The sequence below is a fragment of the Micropterus salmoides genome, unplaced genomic scaffold (assembly GCF_014851395.1).
Source record: "Micropterus salmoides isolate LMB-PRFRI ecotype aquatic unplaced genomic scaffold, ASM1485139v1 Ms_hic_scaffold_14, whole genome shotgun sequence".
NCBI classification, from domain to species: domain Eukaryota; kingdom Metazoa; phylum Chordata; class Actinopteri; order Centrarchiformes; family Centrarchidae; genus Micropterus; species Micropterus salmoides.
Window position 1 is genome coordinate 20,023,448 of NW_024040485.1, and position 20,108 is coordinate 20,043,555.

At 39.3% G+C, this 20,108-nt stretch overlaps 1 protein-coding gene and 1 long non-coding RNA gene across 3 annotated transcripts; both read left to right on the forward strand.

Moving 5' to 3' along the window:
- Positions 1-6,590: 6,590 nt before the first annotated feature.
- Positions 6,591-8,872, forward strand: ccl20l (C-C motif chemokine 20-like). Of its 2 annotated transcripts, none has more exons than XM_038718211.1 (4): positions 6,591-6,728; positions 6,859-6,979; positions 8,179-8,256; positions 8,340-8,872. In XM_038718211.1, the coding sequence occupies exons 1-4, from the start codon at positions 6,605-6,607 to the stop codon at positions 8,485-8,487; spliced, it is 471 nt and encodes a 156-aa protein (XP_038574139.1). In that variant the 5' UTR covers positions 6,591-6,604; the 3' UTR covers positions 8,488-8,872. The 2 variants fall into 2 exon arrangements, with proteins under 2 accessions (XP_038574139.1, XP_038574140.1); XM_038718212.1 differs by having other exon boundaries at positions 6,862-6,979.
- Positions 8,873-16,650: 7,778 nt separating this feature from the next.
- On the forward strand, positions 16,651-18,248 carry LOC119902197. Its single transcript, XR_005444311.1, has 3 exons — positions 16,651-16,690; positions 18,040-18,045; positions 18,189-18,248. It is a non-coding gene; the product is annotated as an uncharacterized LOC119902197 (long non-coding RNA).
- The last annotated feature ends 1,860 nt before the right edge of the window (positions 18,249-20,108 follow it).

Sequence of the window (20,108 nt, forward strand, 5' to 3'; positions counted from 1 at the left end):
CCCCATAAGTATGGATATAATAAAGAAATAGGAGCAGATTCATTATTTAATAATAAGGCAGTTATAAAGAAAAAGAACTACGGTCTTGTGTAGAGGCATGGTGGAGCAAACAAAGAGCAGGCTCATGACCCGTCCTCCTACACTCTCCCTCTCTCAAACACTCTGGTGAACAATCCCTCTCGATGGAGGCACAGCTTAAAGAAGTAAATACATTGATCTAGTGGGGCTTGTACTCCACTTTGTTTAGTCCTTCTTTAACATGTACAAAGATAAGTTCTGATAACCTCTGTTGTATCGAGCAATAAAAAGCACTGAATAGCAAGTGCTTGGCAGATTTCAAGGAGAGTGTTTTAAACAGGGAACTATGTGTGAGTGCATGTGTAACTGTGTGCCTGCATTTGCATGTATGTGCTTATGCGAGTCTCCATCTCGGCCGGTCTCCATCTCGCTTTGTGTCTTCACAGTTGCTACGCCGAAACCATCTCGATCCCCTGTAAGGCATCATAATGGACCCAGGAAGAGCATCTGGTGCTTTAAGACGCCAAAACCGATCTCCCCGCTTCGACCTGCCACTCTTCCCCCATCCACAATAATACCGTTTTCACGTTTCATTCTCCCCCAGCGCCACGACAGACTGCGCAATCACAAAGACCCAATTAGCCAAGAGGGGATCACGATTTCACTTGGGAAGCGATGGGCCAATGGGGATGAGCGGTGTACGACAAGGGCCTATGGGGCAGCAGCGCAGGTGGGTGGGACATGGTTGTGGGGCGGAGGTGACACAGTGACATGGATGGAGAACAGCCCGTTGTTTCTGGTCATTTGTGTCAACAAAGTTTTGATTGATGACCGTCGGGATGTTTTTCCCACTTTCCCCTGAGATTCCCAGCTCTCAGGAGGGGGGTTTCAACCTCAAACCCACACTTTAAGTTTGGCCCTTAGCCCTACGCCACACATCAACACACACAGAAGCACAATACACACTTACTTTTTTGTTCGATTTGGGGCCCCAGATGGCTGCTGCCCACACATCTGTATTGTAAAGCACCAAATATAGGCTGTGTCTGTTTTTGTTTGTATATGTGCGCATGTGAATCTGCCTTCATACACAGTAGAGTATCTCCAAGTGTCTGAATGGGCTGAAGAGAATGGAAAGGACAGGAAGAAATAAAGCGAAGTACATACGAAGTAACCAAATGTAAATGCGTACATGTGTGCAAGAGAGTAAAGAGAAAAGCCCAAGGGACGGTAGGTGTGTGGGCGGCTGAGAGAGATGAACAAAAGAAACAGAGAGGAGAGATGAGGAGTAGCGCACTGCCAGTGAGGATTTGATTGGGTGGGTGGGTGGCGGTGGTGAAGGAAGGGGGGGGGTGTTGAAAAAGGATCTTCCCTCAAAGCCTCGCTAAGATATTCCTGGAGGGAGTGAGGGTTTCATTTGGCTTGCAGTCCTACACAGAGTGCTTAGATCGTACTGGGAGCTAAAACCATTTTAATATTCATACGACTAGACTGGTATTCTCTGGGTTATATGACAGATAATAGGCAGATTTTCTAAATCTGTACGGTGTGAGGTCTGTGTGTTGAACTCCTCGGGTCGACAAAGCGTCATTAGCATGTCAGAGGCATTTCGTTAGTACTCGCTTCTCTGCGTAACAGCTGCTAGTCTGGCAAATGACTCAATTCATGTGGATGTGCGTCCATGTTTATGCACGTGTGTATAAACAAAGGAAGAAGCGAACAGAAGGTTTCATCAAAAACACCAAAAGTGTGTGTGTGTGTGTGTGCACGTGTGTGCGTGTGCTGTGCATCATGTGCTCACTTTGATGATTGAGAAAATCTCCATCAGCATCTTGCTCTGGAGCGTATATGTGTGTGTGTGTGTGTGTGTGTGTGTGTGTGTGTGTGTGTGTGGAGTGTGTTTGTGTGCCGTTGTTTGTGTGTGATTGCATAAACATGGTGACAGAGTGACGAGATGTTCTCTCCATCCATCTGTTTTGCTGGCATTTACATCTTCAGAGGGCGGCAATAGAGGAGAGATAGAAAGAGAGGGACAGGGAGCACAAGAAGGACAGGGATAAACAGTTGAGTGGAGAGATTTTTACAATGATGTTGATTTTGTCTGCTAGTCAGAAGAGCAATAACACACTACTGGGTCACCTGTGGTGCTCTAAGGCCTGTTTCTGATGTGATCTTTTGCCATGTCTGATGGTTTCTAAGAATCTGAGAGAGGATGTGTGAGAGTGAATCTGCAGTGAGTCTTCCTGTGGATGTGGTTGTGAGACTCTGAGTGTGTATGCGTGCCTTTGTGGAGTGTGTGTTGGAGAGACAGAGAGATCTCATTGTTCTGTTCCTCCTTATCTGCCGTCTCAGTGGAGAGAACGTGCTGTTTCCCCCCTCAGCGATGTGACCCGGCTGTGATACCTCACGCCCTCGTCTCGGTAGATAACAGACCACCCTAAAAATATTCCTCTTCCTACCACGCTAACACTCTTCCCCTCTGTTCTCCTCACCTCTTCTGGCTCACTGTATCCTCCGGAGTCTCCCTGGCCAAGAGTAAGCTCTGCCTCACTGAAATACCTCTGGGCGCTTCCTAATGTCACAGAGGTCCTTTAATTCTATATTTTCCCCTCTTTTCGTCTTCTACTACTCATTCTGTTGGAGGGCGTGGATGTTACAGTGTCGGCTTGAACAGCAGAAGTGCAACTCTGACTGTTACATCACAAGTTTTCTTATCATTTTCCACAATAATTCCTCATCCCCCCCGCAGCTACTTCAGTCACCCACACTCTGGACACACAGGGCAGATGGGATGTAGGAGGAGACGGTGAGGACAGATTCTGCCGGGCTCACATAATTATACATCAAGTAATTTACCATAACTCTTCAATAAAATATTGAAGAGGGCATTGTTTTCCGTGCCTCACGGGTTTGACAGTCTGGAACGATGCTAATTATGATAAACTAGGCATTTTTTTTGAAGATCATGCCACAGCCAAGTGCTTTGAGAGCTTTTTCATCTCTCTGCTGCCTTCCTTGCTGCCTAAACTCTCCTCTGTTGTGAAGTGCTTTTAAGGATACTGACAATTACCCTTTCTGTAGTTTTTGAGGAAGTTTCTTGCTAATTTAAAACGCTTTGATTCCTAGCCCCTTTGCCACAGTTGACATTCGGGGTTAGAAAGCTGTCGTTTTTGTTCTCTTTGTGTGTGCCTGTGTGTATGTGTGCGCATCCTCGCCTTTCTTTTGGCCCAAACCCACGCAGGTGACCAGAGGGGTCCTTGTGTGGGTGGACAACTCAATGGTGACCCCCTCTCTTTACCCTCATCCTCCCTCCCCTCCCATTCCCTCTTTTCTTGCCCTCCGTCCACGAGCATGATTCCAAAAAGAAGGAGAGGGACCCAGGAGGAGAAAAGGTCTGTTTCACACTCACCCTCAAGCAAACACACTGGCCAAAATGTTGCTTTTGCCAAACAGCATAATAACAAGAAAATGCTATTAGAATTCATGTTTGCCTTTGAGTGTAGTAGTAGCTTCTGTAAAGATGAGAGACAAGAGAGAAGGTTGTAAGGAGTTTCTTGTGAAGTAGTGCTGAAACAATTACTTTATTAATGGCTTAATCAGTAAACAGAACATGACTATTTTAATAAGGGATTAACTGTTAAAGCTGCACTGATCAATATTTTTCTATTAACAATGGGTCAAATGACTACCTCTGATGTGAAAGGAGTCACTATTAGCGACAAAATGATAGAGAATTATCACCCAACTCTGCAGCTCCCCTCAGCCCTACGGAGTGTTTTGAATGAATGCTAATGAGGCTTTGTGTCTGCTGGATCTGTAATAGCCAAGTATTTGCGACCACTTAAGCCAATCACGTTGATAAGGTGATAATTTGTCAATGTTGTGTTTACAGCTTGTTACACTGCTCAAAGTGCCCCAATACAATCTGTTGCTGCTTTAAGTCATTTATGAAGTTTATAAAATAACAAACATTTTCCGCATTAGGCTTCTCAGATTTTAACTTTTCCGAGCTTTTTGTTGTATTTGTAAATGCGTGATATGTAAATGAAATACATTATTGACATTTTTTGGACTGAATGATTTAGGACTGCAACTTATATTTATTTTCATCACTGGTTAATCTGCCAGTTAATTTCCAAGGTGACATTTTCAGATAAGACAAAACAGAGAAAAGAGTTAACCGAGAGTGAATTCTTAAAAAATAAAGGATTAATAGATTATCAAAATAATTTCTAATTAGGTTTCTGTTGCTCGACTAGTCAATAAATGAACCAACAGTTTTGGCTCAAAAATGAATAATCGCATGATCAAAAAACAAACTCAAGTAAATGAATCAATAATGAGAATAATCATTTGAAGTAGTGCTATAACCTCTCAGGAACGTGTGTGTCTGTGTGTGTGTTTGTGAGTCTTTCCTTTAGAAAGCTGGGATGATGATAAGAGCCTGTGTTTTATGGAGGATTAGCAGGGATTAGGCTGTCAAACCAGGCGATTGTCCAGTTTATCACATTACCTTTCCCTTTAACAGAAGTTGCAATAGGTCACACAGGCATCTGCATTAACACACAGAAAAAGGATAAATTAGAAGGATATAAACTGCCCCTGAACTTGTGAAAACGCGGCCACACACTGTGTTTATGACATGATTTGTGCTTAGTATTCGAAGTAGTACTCCCAAAGTATCACTGTTAAATTTACTGCTTCTCCGCTGCTGAATGACTTTCGTGTATAGCAGTGGTGAGACCATCTTATTTTACAGTTTGAGAAATAAAATGATTGATTTGCATTTCATATCTGACTACCAATCCTTATTGTTATGACAGATATTCAGGTTGTGTGGGACATTCACATCACATCCATTTATCATGTCTTGCTTGACATCCATCAGTGGCCCATACTAACACTGTGGGTGAAGGTAGAAAAAACTGCTGTTGGACGCCATCAAACGTGGCATGAGCTTGTCTGATGTGCTAAATTGAGATGTGTGGGCCTGACTGCCAAATGGAAGGACAGAGGAGGTTTCAAGGAGGGCTGAAGTTGGGCAAGTCATAATGAGAACATAATGAGTCATGATCTGACACGAAATGACAAAGGTCAGAACAGTCAGAACTAATTTAGGCATCCTAGATCAGACAAGGTGATTTCTAGGCTGTAACAGACAAAAACTATACTGAGTAAGTGTAACGACCTAAGCTTAATATTGGTACAGAGGACATAAATATTGTGATCTAACAGAAATATATTAGCTCAGAAAAAAATTATAAAGCAATCAGGGTGTGTTTCCTTATTTCCCATAGAATGAAATACATATAGCAAAAGCAAATTTTCCATTCAGCTCACTTCTGCATTAATTTTGAGGAAGAAAGAGTCATTTCAGTCAGCGTCTGGGGGCGCAGGAGCTGAAAAATCAATACATTTCTGGCATATACACACCTATTAATTACTAATTAATAACCTACACTTCATGTGCTGAGACTTTGAAGACTCATTCAACTGGCAGCATGGTCTCCATGCTATGACAGTAAGCATCTGTGTTTCTGAAGTGGCAAGACAAACTGAATCCCCATCAGCTATAGTGGCCGTAATCTGTTGCTAACCTTCACACTCTCAATTTGCCTGTAAAAATAGACTTCTCCTTCAGGGATCAGTTGAGTATCACCCTGAATAGCGTACAGTTTAGTTTTAGTGTTTAGGTATTGGCTGGCAAAATATCTAGATGCAATCACATACTGTATGTAGTGTAAAAATGGGGTCGCTGAAAGCCCATGGTGACTGTACGGTGTTCATGAATTCATTCATGAATTTCACAGCTTTCAGTAGTACGGTGTTAATTTTTACAACTAGTCATTTAGAGCTTAAACATGTAGTATTTGAGATGTACAGTATGTTATAGAGTGTTTACAACATAGATTTTGTGCCTATGTAGGTCAGCTGAGCTAGATTTGGAGTTGTCAGCTTTCTGCAGTCTAAATAGGTCATGCTAACGAGGAGGTTTTTTTTGACAAGCCTCTCATACTCCATCAGTTCTCACCGCAAAACAATCTCAAGATTGGTGGTTATGTAAAACACTCTGACTCCAGCTTTAAGCTGCAATGTTGAATTATCACAAACGATATTACAATCACTTTTGTCAACTAATATAAATATATGAAGCAAGAGAAGGGCAATATTGTGTGTAACAAATTCCATTTAAGTGCAATTATGCATGCATATGCATTGAGAGCTAAATATGCAGCAATATACGGTAGCTTTAGAGAAATCTAAATGAAGCGAAGAATGTGTGACAACTGGAATCTGCAGTGCTGTGTATGAAGAACTTCACAGCACGATTATTAACCCAGAAAGCATAAATATAGATGAGAGCCCAAGGAGACAATATGAACCTAATGCATCATTGCACCAGTTCCGCAGTGATTTTCTCACATGCCCACATAAAAAATCTAGGTGTAAGATTGTGATGAAAGTGCAATGTCTGCAACTTTGGCTGCCATGATGCAATAGTGGGCTTCCTGTCCTCAATTTAGGAGCCACAGGTTACAAAAAACATGTGTAGATCCACAGGTATATATACATATGTGCAGCGTTTATGTATTCAGCAAGTTCTCTGCTGGTTCTTCACACCGTCAACATGGCTCCCAGAGGTATGATCACCGTGACAACCATTCTCCTCTGCTTCATACTGGGCCTGCTCAGTCCGGCTCCAGCTGCCTGTAAGTTTATTTCATCAAATTTTGTCAATCGGATTAAAATACAGTAGATATTTCATCAGGACCCTAAGCTGAACTGAACAGTAAATCATGTGGTGTGTGTTTGTGTGTGTGTGTGTGTGTATGTTTGCAGTAGGTTCCCATATGGGCAAAGCCTGTTGTACAAGATACAATAGGAAGCCAGTACCGTTCCAGCGTATAAAAGGCTACAGAGAACAAACAACCACGGAAAACTGCCGCATCGAGGCGATCATGTAAGACTCTCTCCAACAAAACTACAACCCTGCCAGTCCCAATCTGAATCGCTGACTATGATATTTGAATTTCATGGTCTCAAAAATAAGAAATAATAACAAGAAAATCAAAACATTAAAATAAGCAGGCAGCTCAAATAAAATCAGGATATGCTTTCTGATAAAAGTGTGTTTTTAAAAGAGACATAAAAGAAGACACTGAATTTCCTCAGGCAGATTGTTCTAGAGCCTCTGGGCCCTGACATCAAAGTTCTGTCCCCTTTAGTTTTCAGCCTGGATTCAGGAAGAGACAGGAGACCGCTACCCAAAGATCTCAAACTATGCAAAGGCAGAAATTAAAAGATACAAACCATAATCCAGAGCCTTAAAAGTAATCAATAAGATCTTAAAATCAAACCTAAAATAAACAGGTACCCAATGTAAAGAGGCTAAAAGTTTTTTGAATTTAGACTAGAGAAGAATGTCAGACTTTTATGACAGACGCTGGTGAAGACTAACTGATTTCACTGTTTGGACTTATTAAATATATATATAAAAGATGCTTGTAATTGTTTTGTGGAAAGCAGCACTAAGGTTTCGTAGACTTTCTTGCCATAAAAATAAGCCACTGAGCATTCTGCTGTCTGACTTTCATAACTGATCAAAGCAGCTGTTTGGTCTGCCCCATATCTTTGTGATATGTGTGTGTTTGTTATTTGTTTGAAGCTGTCTAATCTTTAAGATTGACAAAATCCAACTACACAACAAATCTGTGCATCAAACCTGCATATATTTTTTTTATTGTACTGACTGAAATGTGTCAAAAAGTGTACCAAAAAAGTACTGAAAGCTAGGACTGAATACTTGGTCAGATACTTATTCTTTTGATCAGATATGTCATGATTTAAATCATATATATTAGACTTTATTTTATTTCAAGTTTCTGCAAGGCTACATTGTGTTACTGTAAGATAAAGTAAAACACTATGCATTTGCAAGCATCTGTTAAACTTTGTTAAAAAAAACTTTGTTAAAAAAAAGAAAATTGCAGAAAAACTTTATATCTTTTATATTCCTCAATAAAAAAGTGTTGTTTTAATATATGTACTGGAACATAAATATATATATACCTATACTACTATACTAATGTATTATACTAATGTATATATAGTGCTCTTTATAAGTGTATGTGTGTCTGATAATGTGTCTCACTATTGTAGTTTCTACACGGTTAAGAAGATTGAGATATGTGCAACACAGAAGGATGAGTGGGTGAGGAAAACTCTGGAATTACTCAGGTATGAGACTAGTTTCGGTTTAGACATGGACGCTAAAACAGTGTTTTCTTTTGTTTGAGTAAAAACTCTTCTCTTCTTTATAGTTCCAAACTGAAGAAGATGTCCAAGGCTGACTCTGTTGCAGGTGAAACCAAGATGAGGAAAAGTGTAACTTCTTCATTTACTGATGGAAGTGGATCTTTCCTCCATACCACGGACACTTCCCCAAACAGCACTCAAAGCTTCTATTAGCAAAAACTAGGTTGTGGTGTTAGAGATTTGAAATTAAAATTTCAGTGAATGTTTGAGAGAGAATGGACCTATTGTAATCCAGTCATGTCGGGGATATTATCTCTGAAAAAGTAAAGAAAAGCTAACTACTTTTACTTGCCTAAACATCAGCATCAGCTCCCGAATACTCCATGTAATCACAAGTAGGGTGGGGACAATCAGAGGATCAGCTTTGAGATCATTGATGTACATTATGTGCTTAGTCACTTAACAAATCTTAACATAAACATCATAGTTTTTCTATGATTTTGTGACTATGTTGTTTCATCTCCTGCTATGAATCTCCTGCTTATTCAAGTTAATGTGCTAATATCCAATAATCCAATAAATTTACGTCATAGTGCTCTCCCATTGTCCACATTTATTTAATGAAACTACAACACAGGTGTGTCATGTAACTTTCCATGTAGCCAAGGCTAATTTATTGTTAAAATTTATTTTAGAGAGCAATTAGTGGTTTAAACCATCTTATAACATATGTTAAAATACCATGTAATGCCTGGATAGGAAAGCCCCTTTATCGTCACTAAAAGCTATATTTTCCCAACAATAGGCTCACAAACTGCGTAGACTGCTGCTCCGCATGGTGTATGTTTTAGTGGCGTGATGTGTGCCTGGTATACTTAGAAAAAGATTCTGCCAGCAAAACTGCTGGAAGGTGTCTGAAAACTTTTCAATGAGCTGTCCTGCCCCCCAGAGCTCATGCAAATGCATGACATGACTGGCAGAGAGGCAGTCTCTTGTGCTATTTCAGATCAGCACCCCAAGGGGTTGGTGCAGGAGTCAGACAAGGTGACTCCCTCAGTGACTCGCTCTTCTCATCCAAACTATCCTGAAGTAACTTCATGTCAACACTAGATGGCAGGGTCGATTTGTAAAAAATAACTGTGCCTCTGTTGGCTACATGATGAGGCCTTGATGCTCATTTGATTTAGCGCAGCAACCTTTGATTATAATAACAACAACAGATGTGGTAAGAGGACAAGAACATTTATTTAGTGTACAGCAAACATCAGATGATCAGCTGTATTACTCTGTATGCACATCATAGACGCATTTTGTATCTTTAATCTCTGTAAAGCTTTTTGTTAACTGAACACAGACAAGAAATGATAAAGACAATGAAAAGACAAATAAATAGAGCTAGAAATAAATATTAAATATGGCACACTAACATTAGAAAGCATTTTAAATATTTTAAATTAATGCAAGACAATTGTCTATAGATAGTCATAATGGCGAGGAGTGCTTTCTAAGGGCCGGAGGTTGTACTGTTCTTCTTTGCTTTGCGGGCCTGCCTGTAAAACACACAAAGAAGAGATAACAGTTCAAATAACAGTTTTTGCTGTCCCTGAGTATACCTGATATATCATGTCTGAAGCAACCAACTAGCAAAAATGGACACTACTGAGACTGACTGACATGACAAAGGCCTACTCACTCTAGCTCCTTAATCTTGTCAAACACCCAGTCCTGTTTCCAGTGGCTGCAGACTTCTCCCTGTGTGGTCTCAAATCTGGGTTATAAAAAAAAAAAGCTTAACCACAAGCACAAAGCCAATATTTACTGGATTTTCAAATATATAACATTTCTGACCATCACTCTGTTTGATAAAATAAGGAGGTGATTCTTACATGACAGCGCGGACACATGGGGGGTTCTTCCTCTGGATCCTGTAGCCCAAGATGGGAGCAGTGACATTCATGACACTGACCTCAGTGCAGCACTTGACTATCTTGATTTCTGTTTTTTTCACAAAACAAACAAGGACTGGTTATTATGAGCGTACATCTCTTTCATTTGCAACATAAAATCTGAATAAATTATTATTTTCATCAGAACCATTTCAAATCTGCACGGCAGGTTTGGTATGTGTGCTGTCCTGGAGCAGACTGTAATATGGTGCAGGATCTCTGACAGGCCACTTACCAGAAGCCGTTGCTGCCATTGCCAGAACCCCGGCGAGGAGAGCCAGGCATGCCAGTCTTCTGATGCACAGCTGCATGGTTACTGCGTGAGATGTTCCAGATGTTCTTTGCAGACGCTGACCGTTTGATCTGGCAGATGGAGACGACTTATCTTCTTGGACCAGACCGCTCGATTTTATACTATGAAAAGAGGAACCAGGGCAAACTGACCGGATGAACTGACTCTCAGGGCTTTCTACATAGAGTGTGTGTGGGTTCAGGGTGGGGGAAAGGATGTACTGACCAATTCCTTTTTTTTTTGTGATTTCATCATGACATTGACTGAGCTTTTTTTTTTTACTTTTTCTATTACATTTATGCCTGTCAGTAACAACTAACTTAAAGTTAAATAAAATACATTTATCTACAAATAACAAACAAATAAACCTAATATAGCAGATGTTCAGCAGGTGCATCCTATGTTTAGTATTGTTAAATGTATTCTGTGCGGGGTTTGCATATTCGTACCATGTTCTTGAGGGTTTCTTCACAGTGTTTCTTGGCGCAGCACAAAGACATGCAAGTTTAGGTTAACTGACAACTTTAATCGCCTGTGCATGGCAACATGACTAAAACTGTGTCTATAAATGTTGGCTGTGAGATAGACTGGGATCCTGTCCAAGGTGTTCCCACATTCTTACACAATGCATAATGGGATACATTCCAACCCCGAGTGCTAAACAGGGTAAGCTAGAATAGAGAACAGATAAATACATTGAAATGTGGGATTCATATTTTACCGTATTAACAGCAATGATCTTTATTAACCTGGCTAGTTAACTGTAATATCCATATTATGGTGTTTTAAATGATTTATATAAATCTTGCTGATTTCAGCAATTTAAAGTATACATCACGTGTCACTCTGCCCAATGCGTCATCTGTCTCTCTTTCTATCCCTCCTATTTCTCTGGTGCTGGGTGTCATGGTCGGTAAAATGGCAAGAAAAGGGGAAGGAAGGGGATCCTAAGGCTTTCCGAAGCATATTTCCAAACATCCTCCACCCAAATTTGGTCATTTGTCCTTGCATGCACCGTCATAATAGCTACATGTCTCAACTTGTTTGAGGGGACCTTTATAATTTAGACGATTCACAGAGCATAAAGGATCGACATTACTGTGCAAGTAGAAATGTATTCTTTAATATAATGAATATCTGATTTTCACTGCAGTTTACTTGCAGACAAAAAGCAACTGAATCTGCACTGACTGGGTTTTGCTTGCTTTAAAATAATCATTTAAACATTTTGAATGTGTGGCCCTTGCAAATGTCTATTAAAGTAACATTATGTAAGATTTGTTATTTAGTGCCGTTTGGTGCTCCTACCATTTCACAGTGTAATTCACAGCTGTGTAAATTAGGACAGTTGTACATGTGCATTTGTTTTGATTTTGTTACTTGTTACAACTTTGCTAAAACAACCAAACATCAAGCAAGTGCCACCCCACAATGGCGCTGTTCTCCACCAGCAGCAGCATAATGTTGCGTGCGGCGCAAGAGCACAAACCGATGTCCGAGTGAGTTATCTAGTAACTTGCTAACATCAACTAAATATTCATAGCTAGCAGATAAACTTGATAAAGTCTGTGAAACCTCTGGCTGATTTTGCTTGTGTCAAAAACTTCGCTAAAACAGGCAAACAAAGCAAGTGCAACAACACATGAGACAGCCAGCTAGCTACTAAGTTATTATTTACTAGTCCAACAGAAAGAACGCCAGCTCAGCATGTGTCCAGCATCCTTTCAGCTCTTTTAGCTCCCGTTGGCCAGTTTGCATATTTACTTATAATATATATACTATTGTCCAGTCTCTTGTGACAATGGTGACTCTATCTTTTTCTCTTCCTTGCTTCCTTCGACGTCTTCTTCAGTCTCTTCACAGCCTCTGCCATGATGTCCATACTGAGAATTCTGAGCTAGCTTCTTCCAAAAAAAACCCTACACTGTACATTAAATACTTTTTGCTTCTTCCTATAGCTTGCTTGCTGAAGAGTCGTGTTGGTGCCATATAAGCATTACACTATTGTTGTGATAAATGCAAGCTGCGAGCCTGGAGTGGCAATGACAGCGACGCCATTCACCCTATTACATGTAAGAGTACTACGGCTAGATTATTAATGGAAAAGTAATCGAAACCGAAATTCAGAACCTCTTACCAACATAACCGCCTTCACTTTCCATCAGTTGGGGAAACAACAGACATTTATTAACGGACACACAGTGGCCTACACATACATTTACTGGCAGACTGACAAGTTATGCTAATGCTTTTGCTTTCAGTGATCGCTCTCTCACATTTGCTCACTAACACACTCGCTAAACACACAAATTTGCACAGCCTTTCAAAGACCTAACTTTGGAGCTGTTACAACAGCACCTGTCATGTAGCTGTCTGTAGAAGAATGAGGAGAGGAAGCTAGCCTTGAGTGTTACCATGAGTGCACTGTATGCAAGTGAAACATTGATATCAATGACCATGTGAAATTTTCATTCAGCAGCGGCGATGTGCTTCTGTGCTCGCCACAGACTGTCTGGTGCTGCCCTCCGAGTTCAGCCTTTTGCTTTCTGTCAACATAACGCTATTTAGCAGTTAGATAATCGATTTTTGACATTTGTGAAAAATCCTACCTTTAATAGTTGTAATAATATTACTATTTTGGAAATAGTAATCTGTTACACTACTAGTTACTGGGAAAAGTAATATTATTACAGTAACGCGTAACTGAGTAACATATTACGGCCCACCACATTTCTCAGTGTTTTCAGAAAGCGGGAACCTCCAGGTCTGACAAGTGAGGCGAACGTGCAAGCCCCTCCTCTGGTTGCAAAAAGAAGTCCGGTGTAACACCAAAATCTGTGACCAGATTCTGTGACTACACCTAAACGACGATGTTTTCCTAACCATAACCAAGTACTTTTGGTGCCTAAACCCAACCAAACTGCAATTACTTCACATTGTCAACAAAGCCTCTGGCGCTTAACTTCCAATTTGGGTCACAGAATATGATAGGTTACACATTTTGGTGTCACACCAGTTCCATTACATTATTGTCTTCTTCAATACAGTAAGATGTTCACTTAGTAAATTATGGTCCAATTTAGAGAAAAATAGACCATAAAGCAGAGTATGCTTTAGGGCAGGACTATCTTGTGATTGACAAATCGATACCATAGTAACCTGTCAATCTGGCAAAGTGACTTGCATCCGGCAATGTATAAATTTAACCAGCGCCAGTGAAAAAGCTTATTAAGAGTTGGTTGTTCATTTTCTCTGGTGAGTACCTTTTGTTTATTGCCTGTTGTATGCTAGCCAAAATTTTGTTCGCAGTTAAAATTATAGTTAACATCAATTACAGATGCATCTTGCTAACCAAGCTAGCTAGCGTCACACCTGGAGCCACTGACTTCACCGTTTCGTCCAAATCTGATCACGTCCGGTGCCGCTGGTTGCAAAAAATCAACATGGTAGTTCCCTACCAGCCAATCTCAAGGCTTGAAAACGGTGACTACATCCACTTCTTTTATACAGTCTATGGTTTTCAGTGAATAATGATAAAAAAAGTTAATTCACAGTAATAATTAACTAAAACTGCAAATTGCAGAGACCCTGGGATTTTGTTGCTGAGTGTCAATGTCCAGTCTTTTAGCAAAAAGACAGATCTCATACTTTCTCAGTATGCTTTGATGAGGCCCAAAGCTTTATTTCTCAAAAAACCATGTCCTATTTCTGTCTTAAGAAGGTACTAAAGTATTTCTAATTAATTTTGCAGAAGCTTGCAGGTTTGAAATGGGTGGCCACTATGCCAAAGGACAAGATCTGCTGATAACAAAGAAAATAAAACCACAGCATACAGTAGTTTAGTCCTAAGGGACTAATCCTGTAAATTGTGTGTATGTCACAACAGAGACACGTTATATAGAACAAAAACATGGTTAAGACAAAATTTATAATGCTGAAAATGTGTTTTAACATCCATAAATGTCAGCACCTGGTGAGAAAATCACTGCCATTGTTATCGATCGACAATCCTTATTAACCCTTCATATATACATTATTATGATCTTTAAAGAAGAAGGAAAAATTGGCACTGACACCTACTCTACACTTCCTGACGTTTGTAGTCTAAATTTTGTTTGGTTTGTATCTCATCAACCTGTCTTTTGTCGTTGTTACAGAAGGACTATTTTTAGTTTGTGTGTTTGCAATTAATGTGCTTGATGATAACATTATCATACATGAGATACAATCCACAGTAAGATGAAGATTGACATGTGCTTAAACTCTTCAGAAAAACATCAGTATTTATATGTTGTAATAATGTAATGTAATTTAATGTAAAAATAATTTATATACATCTCAAAATGTATAGCTTTATACAGAGCACCCTTACCAATGTCAACTGATATTGAATTACAAATCCTTGACTTTTCTTTTTCTTTTTTTTTTGAATGAAACATTAGAATTCCATGTAAATAAAAAGCAGAAGCGATTACTCAAAATGAGGAAGGAAGCATGAACTGCACTTGCACATGCACTGTCTGATTCATGAATTGAAAAAGAAAGTTTCTTTTATGCAAATCATTCACACGATTTTATCTTCATCCTTATCAAAGCTGTTAATCTAACAGATTTAGTCAGATTATGACTGTAACTGTGACTGTATGAGGATTTATCAAAGTCAACAATCCAAGCACATTGCCACACTGGGTCATGACATCTCTCACTCATATCACTATCTTTATGGGCTCCAATTTACTACTAATGAGAAAACAATATAGTGCTACTTTGTAGAACAATCTAAAAGTGATTGCAGTTCAGCACTTAGTGGCACGACTATCAGTAAGTCATAATAACAGAATATCATTGAGACAGGATAATGCTAACTAAAGACAATTGACCCATGTGAAACTCGACTATAAGACATGGCTGAGACATGGCTGTAGAAGAGTTGAATTCCTGGTCTCATTTTAATTTTGTGTTCACTTTTCTAGATTTATAAGTATAATCTAATTTTGCTTAAGCATTGGCTCTCATGAGTGATAATCCACCATATGTTCTGCATTATGATATAAGTCTTATTAATCATTTCCTCAGTCATCAGTTGGTCTCATTTGGACTCATTCTCAAAAGTGAATGTGATGCACTCTCTCTGTGCTGTCTTTGGTGATGTACTACTTATTAAGGACTGTGGAGGCCAAGGATGGGAGTGAGTAAAACACAAAATGCTGCAGAAAAACAAAAACAAATATCACATGGCTCTCTTTACATTTGGAAAAAAGTCAACAACACCGACTTATTAATTACATTGTTTGTCCTGGCCTACAAAAATCACAGAGGCCTATACGTTTGAGCCTTTTCCAATCTAATCCTCCTCCTACTGACTGGAAACAACTTGTTGTGTAAGTGCCTTCAAAGACACTTACATATATGTATATATACTATTACAAAAATAGTTTGAATGTAACTGTTTTCTGATCTGCCATTGCTATGGGTAAAGTTTGGTTAGATTTAGGCCCAATAACTACATGGATAAAGCTGCAATAACTAAAGCTTAATAGCTAAAACAATGAGCTGAGACTCACTATAAAGCTCTGTACAGCCAAGGGGAGCTTCAGAATCAGGTTCACCACAATAAACAACCTTCATGTTTTCACATTATTTTCATATTGTCTGTTACGACTGACCTGTGGGCCGTTTATGTGTATATGGGATGTTGTGCTAGTGTCTTTTCCCTCTCTGCCCTAAGCAGGATCTTGCCAACCCCCCAGTGCTGCAGCCAGCAACCTGAGGAGCGCGGCTGATTTCCCTCTCCTAATGAGTGGAGAGTATAAGGGCTGGAGAAGGAAGCTGCTCTGGGTGAGAGTATGGTGGTCTACAGCGAAAGAGACAGTGTTACAGTGTGAGAGTGTCATGATTTACTGTTTTTGTTTGCACTGTGTGCTAGTGTGTGCTAGTTTGCTATCACTATTTTTGCATTTGTATTTATCAATTACCTTAGTTCCCTTTAAAAAGGACCGTTGTTGCTTGCTTCCCTTTTGGGAGTTGTTTTCTGTTGATTGTGCATTTAGAGACAATTTTCGTTAAATATTGTAAATAAACCCCTTTTTCTTAACTTACTCCTGTTTCCTTGTTTTCTTCTGCCTTGGAACAAATAAATTAATTGCACTTACCTCCTCCCCCGGGGCTTCAATCTGAGGTTCGTAACCTCAGATTACTACTCAACGCATTTCATTAAAAACATGATCAATTTCGATTATCCTAAAATCTTCAAATGAACCACAGTATCCCTAAACACAATACACTTTCTCCTGGTTACCTTTGACGTCAAACTTTACTCTTTCAGTAAGCTAACTAACTTCCATCCATCTTGAACTTTTCCTTTGCTTATAATAAGATGTATTTGCACATGCTAATGCCCTCTGTTGGACAACTGCACTTATTCCATGTAATATAAACTATTCCCTGAGAAGTGATTATAAATATTAAGTTAATTAAGTATTAAGTAATTATCTTAATATATATCATGCCACTTCTGCCTGATGTTGTGGTTGGGATTTGTTGGCACATAATTAGCATGACCAGATAACTCTTCTCTAACTGCTGTTTTCTCGGAACTGTTTAGGCAGCCATGATAAGCCACTGGGGAGGGACATTCCACTTTTTCAAAAGAACTGCCATGCTTTTCCTGTCATGCACAAAAGAACCTGTGACAACAAATCAGGTTATAGGTTACAGTGGAACAGAACAACATGGTTTAGTGTATCTGTGTATATATAGATCTGAGTTTGTATGTATAACCTCAAGAGTGCTTGCAAATGCCATGACACCAGCATACAGGAACGTACTGTCTCACTCTGCATGCACTGTGGTATCAAAAATTAGTATGGCAACATCATTAGCATAAAAATCACTCAACTCAAAAACCTAACTTTAGAAAGCTTCTGTGTGTTAGAAAGCGAGACTGATAATACTTGTACTGTAGGAGTGAACCCTAACCTTTGTAGTTGGTTACCTTAAGGCTTTTCCTTTGTGTGTCGTGCTTTAACATTCCTCAAGTTATGAGTCAGTGGATCTATTTTTATTTATGCCAAACCTAACAAAGAATCTCAACAGTTTTTCATCTTTTCATCAAGCTCAAGTGTTTGACACCCTTGTATCACAAGTAAAGTTGTAGTGGGTATTTCCCATGTAATAATTTGGATTCTAAATGTTATAATAATTCATACAAAGAACTCATAGTTCTGCAGTGGAAAATCTATTGACACCCTCAGACCACCAGTAATGAGTGAGATGAGGGGTAAAGACCACACTGGTGAGCTGTTGTGGGAGGAAATATATACTCTACTTTCCAGCCGTGTGCGTATCTGTAGGTGCAGCATGCTCTACTTTCAAGGCATAGATGAATGTGCTGATTGTGTTGGTGTGCTTAAAAAGGGCTTGAAGTACAGACTACACATCATATCTGTTTCAGCTACAGACACACAATGACAAGTCTCACCTTTGTCTCCGTTTTACTTCTAACTATTATGGTGTGCACCGCCTCAGCTCAAGGTAGGAACAATATGAAGATTTTTGTCTGTGTGTGTTTTGTTCATTTACGTAACATTTCACATAATGATATGATGTATTATTTCATCTTAGATTATGGAAAAGATGGTGATGATGATGATGTACTGTAATGTTTTTATCCTAAGGTGGGATAGGCAGTTGTTGTCGACAAATTACAACCACCCAAATCCACAGAGACCGGCTGAAGAGTTATTACAAACAATATAAACCATCATGCCCTCTTGAAGCAGTGGTGTAAGTCATCCATTCGGTCAATGTTGGATTTATGTGCATAGTGTCTCATAATAAGTTCATGGATCTTTTGATACCAAGTATACATGTATCCTGCGATGCACTGTATTTCAGAAGAATCCATATTCATTTTTATGTTTCGATCAATCATCTTTTCTTCAAAAATGTTGCAACGTGTTACTGAATGCGTCCTTTCTGTGTTTTTCAACAGATTTACCACGGTGCAAGGCAAGAGACTCTGTTCTGACCCCGGCAAAGTGTGGACAAAGACCAGCATGGCCTACATAGATGGAAAGAACTGGCAACTCCAACGAACAACACACAAGTGACACAATGTCCACCTTCACACAAAAAGCCAGCACTATTAAAACAAAAATGAAAAGCTCCAGATTTCTCTAATACTGTTCCACAGACTTTGAATGTTACGTTTGATATCATATTTTCTGCATGTTCTTTACCTCATTCTAATGAAGTGATTCGCCTTTGTTATGTATAGCTTTCAAATGTATTTTATATTTGTATTATTTGATGTGTAAATATATCATATATAAATACACATATACAGTATATATATAATGTAAATATATAAATGATGTGTTATTTACTGACATTAGCTAATAAAAATGGTCACAACATAATAGCTAAGTTTTGGTTATTGCGAGTCACAAAAGTGCATGTATGGAGAAAAGCTACAATCGATCTCTCAGCGTCTAGAAGCGACGTCTGCTTGTTTTCTTATCTCATCTCTTTATGTGCTTCATTTCCTTAAAATGACCACAGAGCAGAGAGACACAGATATTACCTCCATGGTAACATAGTTTCTATGAGCAGTGCCACTTTAAGTAAAGTGAAAGATGGTAGAGATTCTTAGAGGTTAACACGGTTCAAAAAATTCCATTAGGTTTATGAGAAAGTGAGCCCAAATCTAGTGGTGGAGGAAGAATTTATATTGGAGCCGATAAGCTTGTATATGGAAGGTTTTGTGTATTTCATGGCTAAAATATGCAACTTTTAAAGTTTCTTTTCAGACATGGAGGCATTTCAGATTTGACCTCTGGGACTAGGCAGATGGTGAAAAAAATTTCAGACTGTCAAATTAAACATTTTTCACTTTTTGCCAGGCATAAAGTTTTATTTGTGTTTTATTTTTTAACACTGTTATTACACATAGATTGCGCAGAACTGCTGTAATATTTTGTTAATGAAGTAGAACATGAACAAATGGGAAAACCCAGAATGAGCAAAGGGCAGTGCACTTGCACTGCATAGTACACTGTTTCTTGCAGCCACAATAGATAAGTTCGTAGCAGCTCTGTGAAGCTTCTGGAAGGGTGGTCAACAGTGGCTGCCATCCTGTTGCTTCCTTCGCCCAGGCCCAATGGCCTGATAGGTGGCCCATTTAAAGGATCACTTCAGAATTTTTAAACCTGGGCCCTATTTTCACATATTTTACATCCATTAACACCCCCCTTTTTTAAACAGAAACAAAAGTCTCGCAACAACTTGCCTCTCACAAGATTTCAGAGCGAGCATCATCCATGATGGGAGACTTCTGTTTCTGGTCAAAAGCAAGCGGTGTCACTGGGTGTTATTTGTAGGGATCATTTCCATGATGTTGTCAGACACCAGGTATAACAGTCTGTGCCGGTCGGTGGCAAAAAGAAGCACTTTTTCTGGATGTAATTTTGATGGGCTCAATTGCCCCAAAGAAATATGTTGCAGCCACTGCAAGTAGTAGTAAAACTACAGCCCTTGTTTAAGAATACAGAAATTACCAACACATTACTTTAATGTGTTGCTCTAGGACAGCCGAG